Source organism: Meriones unguiculatus, chromosome 2 (genome assembly GCF_030254825.1).
Source record: "Meriones unguiculatus strain TT.TT164.6M chromosome 2, Bangor_MerUng_6.1, whole genome shotgun sequence".
NCBI lineage: Eukaryota > Metazoa > Chordata > Mammalia > Rodentia > Muridae > Meriones > Meriones unguiculatus.
The window spans coordinates 169827052-169841262 of NC_083350.1; the positions used below are offsets into that span (position 1 = coordinate 169827052).

The following is a 14211-nucleotide window of genomic DNA, read 5'->3' on the forward strand; positions in this document are numbered from 1 at the left end:
CCATTAGCCAGCACTCTGTGCAAAGGTTTTGGTTGTGTTTTAAGGTAGGAATGGACACTGCTATTTCTAAGGATGATTTGTTTTGCTATTAGGAAACCTTAGGTTCTCTGCTCTCTCTCACCATTTTCCCGCACAACTCAGTTTCGATTCAAGCCATTTTCTTCATATCCAGGACTGAAGATGGAGCAACAGAGACAGCCTTCTTTGGTTTTTAACATTTCTTTCTCTGCTTACAGGTACTTGGAAGTCTGTGACATTTTCATTCTATTTGTGATGTTGTGGTCATGGGTCATGTGGGAATTTCTCTCTTAAATTCATGCAATCTTTGCAGAGGATAGATACAAAAGTCTCGGTATATAATAGGTGGGCCACTCTGGAATCACTAATTACCAGGGTGGTTTATGTATGGATGCCTAGACATGTTAAAAAGTCTTAATTATGAACTAAAAAAGAAACCCACATTGAGATGTTAAATGAGAAAGAGCTGCGTTTAAAATTTTCAACATTGTGAGAAATAGTACAAAGATTATGATTTCTTGTATTTATTTTTATGTAAATTACTTATCAAAGAAAGGCTATCTTTACTGCTACTGTTATTATTATTGTTGTTATTGTTATTTATACCTCTCCATTGATTGGGACTTCATGTATGCTAGGCAAGTGCTTTCTCGTTGAATTACATCACCAGTGCCTCTCCTCTCCCTTTCTGTTGGAAGAGTGCTGCTGATGCATGATCAGCAGCTCTGAACATTTCACAGGGAAATAGTACTAGTGCTGTGCAGGAGCGCATCCAGGCATTGTGGCTCATGTAATGAACCATGCGGTTCTGTGTAACTCGGCTTTCCTGGAACTCACCATGCACACCAGTTTGGCCTCAAACTCACATAGTTCTACCACTCTCTGGGAATAAAGGTGTGTGCCACCATGCCCTGCATTTCATTTCTTTGTTCAGGACTGTTTTGTCCAACTCAGTAGCCCCTAAATACAGATAGCTTTAAAAATGTATGTTAGTTTTCAGCTGGGCTGGTACAGTGCCTACCTAGCATGACTGAGCCCTTGAGTTTGATTTCAGAATTGTACACAAAAAAAGTAAATAGATAAAAGTTAAATAAAGTGGAAGATTTAGTTCCTTAGTCACATTAGCTTTATTGAGGACTCAATAGCCAGAGGTGGCCAGGTAGGACAACACAGAACTGTGACTCTTTTAGGCTGCAGAAAGAACAGTGTCCCTAAGTCTGAAGTATCAAACATCTTCTGTGGTGCTGAGCCCACCGTCTGGACAAGGAAGTACTGTATAGATGAACCTTGACACTTTCCTTTTAAGTTCCTTTTGCTATGTGCTCAGTATATTGATTTCATGAAAAAGGCAAATGTTTGCTCATACAAGGGTGTCCGTTCCTATTCTACTAAAATTGAAAGAAAACTGGTAAAAGCATGGGAATGTATTTCTATTTTAATAAGTTTTCATTTTATTTCTCTTCTCTATTAAAATTGATGTTATACTTGTATAATGGAGTGCTTCAAATATAATTCAACACCAACTTAATAAGCATTTACTAATAGCATCAGTCATCTATGTTTGTCTTAATGATAGAAAGCCTTATAGGGTTACATTTTTTCGTTTGTTTGTTTGTTTGTTTGTTTTCTGAGACATGATCTCACTGTTCACTGAGACTTACCTCAAGTTCATGATCTTTCTTCGTTGGCCACATAAGTTCTGAGATTCCACTTATTATACTCTTTCAGAAAAAGTGGTTTATTTTTCCTTCAAGAAAGTCCTCCTAGAGACTTGGTGGAAGGGGTCTGAGGAAGACGTCTCATTTAGGACCGAGTATTCCAAAGTCTTTCATTCTACATGGTGTTCAGTTATGCATCTTTCAGTTTTGTCTAGTTCAGGAGGAAGCTTCTCTGATGAAGGCTGACAGACATGGATCTCTGAGTACAGCAGCGTGTCATCAGGAATCTTTTTTCTATATTCTTTAAGGATAATAATAGTAGTTAGGTTTTCCTCTAGACCCATGACCTAGATAGTTTCAGGTTATTGGTGCTTCAGCAGTATCATATATGAGTTCCATCTCACGGAGTGGGTCTTAAATCCAATAAAAATGTGGTTGGTTACTCCCATGACATTTGAGCCAAAATTTCCCTAGTCTATTTTGCAAGGAGGTTGATGCTATAGGTCAGAGGGTTTGTAGCTAGGTGATATTAATGATTACTTTTCTCCTCCAGCAGCTTGCAGTGTACTTCCCGGCACCATGAATGCTAGTCAGCAGGGGTAAAAGTTTTAGTCGGGCACCAGCTTGACTTTGATGTGTTTGATAGCATAAGTTCTGTTTAGCAATAGGATCTTACCATCAGATTGTGGAGAATAACCAATAACCATGCATTAGTCTGTAATGTTTGAGGGACTTGTGAGATCCCTTTAGCCAACAAGGATCTATGTGGAAAAGAAGAGGGACAGATTTTAAGAGCCAGAGGTGGTGGATGATGCCAAGGAGTTAGTGTCTTCCAGACCTTGCAGGTCTGGTGTATATATAAACTCACAGAGACCATGGCACTACACATATACAGGACAATACAGGTTCAAGACAGATGCGATCCCAGCACTGAGAGAGGAAAGTGGGCACCAGGTCCCACTGCTAACCAAAATATCATTTGTAAGTCATACATGTGGGCAAAAAGAAGATCAGTTTCCTCCAATGGAATGTCACTGGGTACATCTCTTCAGGGCAGGTCCCACGCCCAGAAGTAATTGAATAACACAAGATGAACTCCATGGCACATGTGTGTGTGTGCATGAATGTATGTACATGTGTGTGTATTGGGGGTTGTTTTGTTTCAGAATTTATTTTGTCTTATTGGTTTGTTTGTTCTGAGTTTCACTTTTTTTCTTTCTTAAGAAAGGAAGAGAGGGAGGAGGGAAAGATCTGGGAGGAGCTGAGAGAGGAGGAAATCATCCTCAAAATATACTGTATGAAAAAAAGTTAAGTGTAAAAAAAGTACCCTCCTATTCCTAGATAAAGACACATTTATTTGTAATTATCACCTTATTTCAAAGTATAAATATGTGTAAAATATATGATATGAAAGGAGACTTGTGTTTGCTACAAAAATTCTGAATTGACTTAGCAATAAAATATTTCTGGACTATCCATCTTCTGCAATTTTGTTATGTCTTTTCAATTTCCTCCCTGGAACTGACTTTTATTTTTTTCTACCATGTAGAAAATATGTTTAATTTTAATATTATTATGGGATGATTTTCTGAGAAGAAATATGTTTCAGGTTTTCAAGATGATTATTGGAGTGTTAAGTTTTTAAAAACAGGAACAGACTTAGCAAACTGTCCCATCTGCTGCAGCCCATGTGATATTAGTTTGGTCTTGATCACCAAGATTACAAAGAACTGTCATTAGAGTTAGTTCGCCATTTCCAGAGTAAATGACAAGACTGCTGTTGAGCAGAAGCTCTGTCTAGCTTCTCCACATTGCCATAGTTTGCTTTCTTTGTTTAGTACCATGGGCTTATCTCCTTTATAAATAGGACATAAGTCTCTGGAAATATAAGTGAGAACTTCCTCTGTTTCACAAGTGGAAAAGTTTCAAGGCTTTGTTATGTGCATTATCTCTGTCTCTGCTAGCTTCCCTATTCAGTCTGCACGGATGTGTGTCCTCCAGGGACCCGGAAGGGAATTCGCCAGGGGGAACCCATATGCTGCTTTGATTGCATCCCTTGTGCTGATGGATACGTGTCAGAGAAACCAGGTAGAGATGGTCACCTTTTCATTAGTAGTAATGAAATTAGATTAAACATCTGCTGACAAAGAAGTCCTTGGAAACGTTTTTAAATTAAACATATAAAAATGTATAGCAAAATTACTAACATCTATCCAACTATTAAAGGTTCTGTACATTGTGAATAAAGGATAATGTTGCTTTTCACTTCTGAAACTATTACAGTTGAAAAAGACAACCATAAAGTTCATAAGGAAACACAAAAGAAAATACATAAAACATGAAACATGAATAAATTCACAAAATCTTTAAATTACTTGCTTTTGGAATAGACTGCACCCTAACTGTAGTTGGAGAAAAGCCCCCCCCCGTTGTGTCAAAGTTCTGTGCACCACACACTACACAGCTGCTTCAGCATGAACTGCACCACAGCTCGCTCCCCTGCTGCTCTGGAGGTGACGTAGGCAGGCTTGGTTTTGTGAAACATGTTGGAGCAGGTTTAGTTCTATTTATATATTCTTTTTTTTCTATTTATATGTTTGCCTTTTGTTACATTGCAATCAGCACAATCATGTAGAAAGGATAAAATGGTCTGTGGTGAAAGACAAGCACCCTGTAACCTGCACCACTCCCTGGATAAAGGTCCGCCAGGCTGCACCATCCAGAGAAATCCATCCAGAGATGTCCAGGCCAGGAGTCAGAGTGACTGAAAGTGAATGCCAGTGCTTAGCCGAATCTTTAAATTAACATTGAGTAGATCCATTCTATCATCTGCCATAACCTCACCTCAACTACCATTTTCTTGTTCACCAATGCTTCCTCCTAGAGGCTCCATCCAGACTTAGGCCTTCTTAGCCTCATGACCAGGGATGGTGGCTTTGTTCTTCTCCCTGTTCTCCTTACATCACTCATTCAAGTGAGCATCTAGAGTTGGGAATATTTGAATGGTCACATACATGATTCTCCTGAACAAGAGAATATTAGAGGAGAGACTGAAAATACAAGGGGTTAAACCAGCTGAATCCCAGCCCTTGTGATTGATTCATCTAAGTAGATGGACTTCTCATTTCTGGGCTGCTTGGGGATTGATAAAAACATAGACCTCTATCCTCAATCAAGAGTTGGAGGAGAAAAAAAGGAGCACATCACTAAAAATCCAATTCAAGAAAGGCTGCAGTTGAAAAGAAATGCTCAGTTCCTCAAATTAAAAACAACTCTCAATCTGCCACAGCATCTGCAGGCACCAAGGCCATTTCTACCACTACTAAATTTAAGATATTATATATATTTTATAATGGGTTTCCAGTAAACCTTGTTCAGGTCGTTAGGTGCCCTGGACTGTTCACAGTTAAAAGTGACAACTGGGTTCTCTTGATGTCAATTCTCTGTTCTTTCTCAATAGGTCAAAGGGAATGTGAGCCATGTGGTGAAGATGACTGGTCCAATGCACAGAAGAGCAAGTGTGTGCCAAAGAACGTGGAATTCCTGGCCTATGAGGAGGCCCTGGGGTTCACCCTTGTCATTCTCTCTATCTTTGGGGCACTTGTCATCTTGGCAGTCACTGTGGTATATGTGATCTACAGGCACACTCCTCTGGTGAATGCCAATGACCGGGAGCTGAGCTTCCTCATTCAGATGTCTCTGATCATCACAGTGCTGTCTTCCATGCTGTTCATAGGCAAGCCACAACACTGGTCCTGCATGGCCCGCCAGGTCACTCTGGCTCTGGGATTTTGCCTTTGTCTGTCTTCCATTCTTGGGAAGACTATCTCACTCTTTTTTGCCTATAGGATCTCCGTATCCAAAACAAAGCTCATATCCATGCACCCCATTATTCGAAAACTCATTGTGCTGATCTGTGTTGTAGGACAGGTTGGTGTATGTGCTGCTTACTTGGTGTTGGAGCCTCCGAGGATGTTCAAGAACATTGAAATTCAAAATGTAAAGATCATCTTTGAATGCGATGAAGGTTCTATAGAGTTTCTGTGCTCCATATTTGGGTTTGATGTCCTCCTGGCTTTGCTGTGTTTTCTTACAACCTTTGTGGCTCGCCAGCTGCCAGATAACTATTATGAAGGGAAATGCATCACTTTTGGGATGCTGGTCTTTTTCATCGTCTGGATCTCTTTTGTCCCAGCTTACCTGAGCACCAAAGGCAAATTCAAAGTGGCTGTGGAAATCTTTGCCATTTTGGCATCCAGCTATGGCTTGTTGGGCTGTATATTTCTTCCCAAGTGCTTCATCATCTTGCTGAGACCAAAGAGGAACACTGATGAAACTGTGGGTGGAAGAGTGCCCACTGTAGACAGGAGCATCCAGCTGACCTCTGCCTCTGTGAGCAGTGAGCTCAACAACACCACAGTGTCTACTGTTCTGGATGAGTAGAGCCATGAGCTCCACGGGACATGCAAAGCTGAATGATGACCTGGCTCAATCTTCCCTTTTACGTGCTTCTGAAGCTGCTGCTGCTCTGGGGTAGTATTGGTTTGTGGCTGTGTTAGTGTAAGGTCAACACGTTGAATGGAATCTCATTCTGCGACATGCCATTTCACATAGATGAGAATGCCACTTATGGTGAAAATTGGAAACCATTTCATTAGGATTTTCAAGTTAGAGGGTATATACAAACATAATTTATCAAACCCTGAGGTAAAAATGGCTCACAAAGTTGTTCTTTTTTTTAATATCTGTTCTAGATACTCACATTAAATAAAAACAGATAGGTAGGACCCAAAGAAGCCTTTTGCTTCCTGTTGATGCCTCTCTGAAATGAACAGTTGTACTTTCAGAAATTACAGCTCGGTCTGGAGACATGTATCAGTTCTTACGAGTGCTGGCAGCCCTCTCAGAAGATCTAGGTTCATTTCTTAGCACCTACATGCTTCACAAGTGCTTTTGCACCTATGCTAGGGGGAGCCAATTTCCTCTCCTAATAGCAGGCATAGATGTGGTACACAAGGTTACATACAGGCAGAGCGTTAATGCATAGAAAAGAAATAAAAGGTTAACAGTTCTGACGCTTTCCTGGGAGCAGAAGCTTTAAAGAATTCTCGGAAAATAATTTCTGCTTTGAAGGACTCTGTGTACCGATGAGATTGGGGGAATTGAAGTATTGATAAAATTTGTTTGTTTTTTTTTTTTTGTTTGTTTGTTTTCTTAAGCTAGTAATGAAAACAGATAAGATTTTCTGAGGCAATGTATGATCCTGCTTCAGGGTTTGTCAGGGAGAATAAGTGGCAAAATGTCTGAGTTTCAAAACATTCCTCTGCTTGAGAAAAAAATACAAAGGAAGGTGAGATACCGGCCCAGCCTTAAATAGATTAGATAGTAAAGATCCATGGCAAAGGAAGAAAATGTTTACCTAAACCAGGAATTAGAATGCAAGACTTTTAAAAATTACTTTTAAATGATATACAATGATAGACAATGTGTCCTCTGCTCATACACTTACTGGAATTTACTTCCCATATGTAAATGTTATAGACATCTTTTCAGTCTCTTTGTCATAAAACTTAGAAATAAGCTATATGTATGTATATGCATATAAGCTAAAAGTGCATCAAACAGAATTTATAGTAGATAGCCTAAACTTCAGGTACACATTTGACTGTAGAGGTACAACATGGATGGAATGTGCTGTGTTTTCAAGAGAGCTTAATATTTGTGAATTTCAATTCCTCAAACTTTAATTTCTTCTGCAGATGTGTTACAGCAGAAAGTGAAAGCATGATGCCTAGCTAAGCAGGGAAAGTCAGGGACTTATTTACTGATTAAAAAGAGAGAACATTCTAGAGCACATAAAGGAAATAGGCTTCTCATAGTTTAAGTGAGAAGCTTATATTAAACCTTGGCAAAACTCAAAAGTGATCACATTTGTTGGAGGGCCAATGCACCCCAGTGTTTTCTAGACAGACACTTATATCTATCCATTGCCCCATATTTTCCCAGTGTTCTTCATCACAGCCCCTATAATCATTAGATAAGTTACTATCACAAGTATGAAGAGATGGAAAATTGCTTTCTTTGGTCATCATTGCTTTCTTCTGCTTGTGCGTTTTTTGAATTTTCCTTGATGGGGATATACTCCTGGTAAGAGAAAATGATTTCTTTTTAACCATAGAGGAATATAGAAAATGAAAATCTAAAAGTCAACTTTTTTTTCAATTGTGCATCAATTTTTGATGTTCTTAATAATCTGTTTCAATTTTCAAACAAAGCTCGATGATTTATTTGTAATGATGTAACTTGCTTTTATACTCAAAATATTTCAACCTCAATATCATTCTTTCTTTTGCTGAGATGCTGAATATTGACCACATGCTCTCTAAAGAGTTCATAGCAGAACTTCATCTGGTTAATATTTGATTCTATATTTTCTTCCCACCACATCTCTCAGTGATACTGTCTTGTTAATCTGGTATTTGTTGCAATTAAGTCTCTTGTGAGCAGTAAGTTCAGTAAATCAAAGACATAAAACACCAATATTAAATTGACTTGCACATTTAATGACAATGTTTGTTTATGCCACTTTATACTTTTAAGGGGTAACAGTTTGTTACTGGCACAAAATATAGTTATAAAACTGGCTGATGGTTAGTAAAAATAAGAAATTGTCAAAAGATTATAGTTGAATTTGTACTGTTTTAATTTTATAATTAACTACATACTAATAATTAAACTATGTCTCATAACATTGGAAGTTTTTTGATTAATACATCATTTAAAAATTATTTCTTTCATATCAAAGCAAGCCAGTCAACATTCCAGCATGGAGGGGAGAGGGAACCACCAGTTCCCATTCTTAGTTGAAGAACTATTGACAGTTGATGGATTCTGGGAGAGGGAGAGACAGCTTTCTTTAAGGGGGAGGAAAGAGCCTGTTAGGTTGATTATGCTCCAGAGGATGGTTCCATTAATATATGGGCAGGAAAAATTGGACTTAGGTTATAAAAAAATTATATAGGAAGCTGGAAGGGGGTAGAGTAGGGGGATGTAGGTTTGGGAAGAATTAGGGAAAGAATGGGAGATATGATCAAAATACATTGTATGCAATTCTCAAAGAATTAATACAATATTTTATTTAAAAATTATTTCTAGTGAGAGACTGAAATCTTTGTCCACTCATACATGTTGGTTTGTAAGAAAATCTTAACTAGAATTTGATAGTGATGTTTGAGCATTTGCTTGTAGCTGGTGATGGGCTTTATGGAGACAAAAAGGTGCATTGTGGGACATATTGTGACACACTACAGTTTTGAAAAAAGTGGTTTTTTTTTTTTGTTTTTGGAGAGGTTGCTAGGATAGAAGGCAGGTATGAAAAGACAGGGGAATGAGTGTCATTGGGATACAGTATGTGAAAGCTACAATGAACCAATAAAAAGTTTTAAAAAAGTGTTATTGCTCTCAAGAAAAATGTCACAGCCTCAGTCTTGTTATGGTTCCTCCAAACAAACAAACAAACAAACAAATCATATGAATTAATTGAAGCACCAATAAAAAAAGTCCAACTAAAGAAAGTGCAGATAGAGTCACTACGGAATTCTACCAGATCTTTAAAAAACTAACGTTGACTTTCCCAAGACACAAGGAAGTAACGCACCAAACTTTTTAGGAAGCCAATATCACCCTCGCACCAAAATTAGATATAGAAAGAACATAAAACGAAAATTATAGGATAATTCCACCGATGAAATTCTCAATAAAGTACACTGTGCAAAAATTCTTAATATAGTACACTGAAGTTAAAAACATACCACAAGAAAGGTACAAAAGCCTTTCTAAATGAGGATTGATCATCTTACCCAGGGACCTCCTTCTTGATTAGCTTCCTTAGGTATACAGATTTTAGTATGTTTATCCCATATTGTATGTCTAATATCCACTTATAGGTGAGTATATACCATGTGTGTCTTTCTGTTTCTGGGATACCTCACTCAGGATGATCTTTTGTAGTTCCCACCAGTTGCCTGCAAATTTCATGATTTCTTTGTTTTTAATTGCTGAGTAGTATTCCATTGTGGAAATGTACCACAATTTCTGTACCCATTCCTCAGTTGAGGGACATTTGGGTTGTTTCCAGCTTCTGGCTATTACGAATAAAGCTGCTATGAACATGGTTGAGCAAATGTCCTTGTTGTATACTTGAGCGTGTTTTGGATATATGCCTAGAAGTGGAACAGCTGGATCTTGAGGTAGCGCTATTCCTAATTGTCTGTGAAAGTGCCAGATTGATTTCCAAAGTGCTTGTACAGGTTTACATTCCCACCAGCAATGAAGTAGGGTTCCCCTTTCTCCACATCCTCCCTAGCATGTGTTGTCACTTGAGTTTTTGATGTAAGGTATAAGGTAAAATCTCATGTCATTTTGATTTGCATCTTCCTGATGACTAAGGATGTGGAGCATTTCTTTAAGTGTTTCTGTGCCATTCGATATTTCTCTATAAAGAATTCTCTGTTTAGCTCTGTACCCCATTTTTAATTGGATTACTTGATTTGTTGCTGTTTAACTTCTTTAGTTCTTTATATATTCTGGATATTAGCCCTCTGTCAGATATAGGGTTGGTGAAGATCCTTTCCCAATCTGTAGGATGTTGTTTTGTTCTGATGATAGTGTCCTTTGCTTTACAAAAGCTTTTCAATTTCATGAGTTTCCATTTATTGATTGTTGATCTTAGAGCCTGTGCTGTTGGTGTTCTGTTCAGGAAGTTGTCTCCTGTGCCAATGAGGTCAAGGCTCTTTTCCACTTTTTCTTCTAACAGATTTAGTGTGTCTCGTTTTATGTTGAGGTATTTGATCCACTTTGATTTTAGTTTTGTCAGGGTGATAAATATGGGTCTATTTGCATTTTTCTACATGTGGATATCCAGTTAGACCAGTACGATTTGTTGAAGATGCTATCTTTTTTTTTTTTTCATTGTATGGTTTTGGCTTCTTTGTTAAAAATCACATATCTGTAGGTGTGTGGGCTTATTTCTGGGTCTTCTATTTGATTCTGTTGACCACCATTCTGTTTCTATGCCAATACCATGTAGTTTTTATTACTGTCGCTCTGTAGTACAGTTTGAATGATAGCTCTCTCTGTGGCCTATGGAGCCCCTGGTGGTCCAGAAGTTTGCAGCAGTTGGGCAACAAATCCCCAGGGATGGGGGTAGGGTGGAGAGGCCTCCCTCCCACAGAGGAAATGCGGTCTGTCTGGTGGCTATTGTGGAAGGCTGATGGTATCATGCAGCATGCAAACAGCCAGCACATTTTTTTGAAATCTGGGATTTTTAAGCCTTGGGTAGTGGGAGGGATTTTGAGGATGAAATCTTTTGATCGCTGGGTCAGGGGATTAGGGATACTTGATTTGCATGTAGTGGTACAGTATGTCATTTATATGTAGGAGCAGGGTCCTATCACAAGAAGGAGAACACAATACTTAATTATCCTATGGGGAGGGGAAAATATTCAGGTAAAGTCAAAGGTCATTTGGAAAGTCAAGCAACCAAGGCATCTTATTAGCATATAAGGTGGGTATCCCCAGGAAGAGATAGGTAGCTGAATTGGTTTCTTTATCAGGAATAGGTCAGGCCTCTGATCTTCCCTCAGAGCTATATGATGTTCCTTACAAAATCTGGGGTCACCCAGATCAGGTGGGGGAGCGGGGAAAACCCTACTGAGAAAAGGGAGTCTGTTGGGTGGAGCCAAGATGGTGGCATCGACTGAACATGGCATCTGAACAGAAGCTGAGCAGTGAGATCGGAGGGACTGGCAGGCCTCACTGTGGATGCTGTTGTCACCAACTTAAATTCTATAGCCCCTCTGTTGAGACCTGTTTTATTCTGAGGGTAACTATGGCTCCTCTGTTAACACCTGCTGTAGCCTTGAGCATATCAGAAGCCATTTTGCCTCCAAGTCTCCATTTTGATTATGTTTCTATGATTTCATTTCCAAAACTTTGTATACTTTGTTACCTGGACACTCTATGAAATCCCCTAAATACTGAGCCCAATTAAAGGTCAGTTAGAAACGCTTTGTCTAGCTAGCCAAAATGACGGAATGTTGCTTCCTGCACCTGGATACCTGGTTGGCTAGTTGTGGTTTGTTTCCTACACCTGGCTACAGTTTTGTTACCTAATTGTTACCTGGTTACAGGCTTTTTTTCCTTGAATAAAAACAAAACAAAACTAATAAACAAAAAACTTGCTTTAGGAGTACACCCACATCATAGTCCGGCTCCTGAGTCCAGACTATGGCCCTGACTGGTCAGGTTCTGTTTAGCATTCAATAAACCACTGTTGATTTGAGTCTGGTGTCTCAGCCATCAGTGAGCGGCTATTCCTGAACCTGTAACAGTCCCCAAAACCCTAACATCTGTGTTACTCAGATGATAGGAGAGACCATGGTGAAACTTGAGGGTTCAACTTCAGTTCATCCAGCTAAACCTGGGAAAAGTTCTCAGGCTCCTACCCAGTACAGCTGCAGCCTTAGGCCACCATCTTTGGCCTTCCAGGTACTGGCTGGTCCCCACTCTCACTGGGTGTGGATACCTGGAGTGGATACCTTCCAGGACCGGAGGGCATAGCTCCAAACTCTGGGCCCACTCTCACCATCCTGTGGTCACCTTCTGGGTACCAGTTGTTAGGACCAATGAAATGATGATGTGCACAGCAGAATTTATATTAAAGAGGTTTATTGGATGGAGATGAAAAAAGAGAGAGAAGGAGAGAGAAAGACATGATAGGGGGAGGGGAGGAGACACTCAGACAGAGAAAGGGGAGAGGACAAGAGGGTAAGAAGGCAAGAAAGTGACAAAGTGGCTGGTTGAACCTTTTGTTTGTTTTTGTTTTTAAATTTATTTATATTTTTGTAAATTACAGTTTATTCACTTTGTATCCCTGCTGTAGCCCCCTCCCTCAACCCCTCCCAATCCTATTCACCCTCCCTCACTTCTTCCATGCCACTTCCCCTGTCTACTGATAGGATAGGTCCTCCTCCCCTTCCCTCTGACCCGAGTCTATCAGGTCTCATCAGGACTGGCTGCATTGTTTTCCTCTGTGGCCTAGTAAAGCTGCACCCTTCCCCCAGGTGGAAGTGATCAAAGAGCCAGCCACTGAGTGCATGTCAGAGACAGTTCCTGTTCCTATTTCCAGGGAACCCAACAGGACAGGAGCCTACCACAGAGGGCCATTGAAAGACTTTACCCAGCAAGGTATCGAAAGAGATGCTGGGACTCGTAGCCAAACTTTCAGTAGAGTGCAGGGAATCTTATGAAAGAAGTGGGGGGGATAGGAAGACCTGGAGGGGACAGGAGCTCCCCAAGGAGTGAACAGGTCTAAAATTCTGGGCACAGGGGACTTTTCTGAGACTGATACTCCAACCAAGGACCATGCATGGAGATAACCTAGAACCCCTAGAACCTCTGCGCCGATGTAGCCCATGGCAGCTCAGTCTCCAAGCAGGTTGAACCTTTTAAGGAGAAACTTAACCACGCCTGCTAGGTGTGGCTACCTGGTGGGCAACACATGATGATACCATAGGTTGCTAGGTAACCCAGAAGCAGGCTGCCTAAAGACTAACATCAGTGCTCCAGGTTCCAAACTCAGGTGCTCACTCTCACTGCACTGTGGAAAGGATACCTTCTGGCACTGGGGGGAGGAGGGACACATGGATTTAAACGTGGGGCCCACTCTCACCTTCCTGCTTGGAACCCATGTGTTGCCACTTGAGTTTTTGATCTTAGCCATTCTGTTGGGTGACTATGTTCATAGCAGCTTTATTTGTAATAGCCAGAATCTGGATACAACCTAGATGTCCCTGACTTGAAGAATGGGTACAGAAATTGTGGCACATTTACACAATGGAATACTACTCAGCTATGAAAAATAAGGAAATCATGAAATTTGCAGGCAAATGGATGGAGCTAATTCCACCCTGAGTGAGTTAACCTGGACCCAGAAAGACACGCATGGGTACTCACTTATAAGTGGATATCAGCCATATAACAGGATTACCACACTACAGTCCAGAGTCTTATGGATGAGTGAGGGGATATAAGTATCAGGAGGAAACAGGAGTTCCACAAGAAGACCTACAAAGCCGACAAATCTGTGTCCAGGGTGGCCTGCAGAGACTGATGTACAAATGAAGGACCATGAATGGAAAGGATCTAGACCTCTTGCTCAGATGTAGCCAATAGGCAGCTCAGTCTTCATGTGGGTTCTCTAGTAAGGGGACTATGGGCTGTCTCTGACATGGGCTCTGTTGCCAGCTCCTTGCTCACTTCCCTCTGGTGGGGCAGCCTTGCCAGCCCACAGAGGAAAATGATGCAGCCAGCCCTGATGAGACTTGATAGGCTGGGGTCAGATAGTAGGGGAGGAGGACCTCCCTTATCAGTGGACTAGGGAAAGAACATAGGAGGGAGAGATGGAGGGTGAGTAGGACTGGGTGGAGATGAGGGAGGGGGCTACAGTTGGGATATAAAGTGAATAAATTATAAA

The 14211-nt window shown here is 40.4% G+C and overlaps 1 protein-coding gene across 1 annotated transcript in view; it reads left to right on the forward strand.

Moving 5' to 3' along the window:
• Window positions 1-8270, forward strand: part of LOC110566506 (vomeronasal type-2 receptor 1) — a 40479-nt gene extending 32209 nt beyond the window's left edge. The window contains exons 5-6 of the mRNA XM_021664362.2: window positions 3641-3764; window positions 5137-8270. Of these exons, the coding sequence (XP_021520037.1) occupies window positions 3641-3764; window positions 5137-6119 (1107 nt within the window). The 3' untranslated portion in view covers window positions 6120-8270. The remainder of the gene's footprint in view (window positions 1-3640; window positions 3765-5136) is intronic.
• Window positions 8271-14211: the final 5941 nt, after the last annotated feature.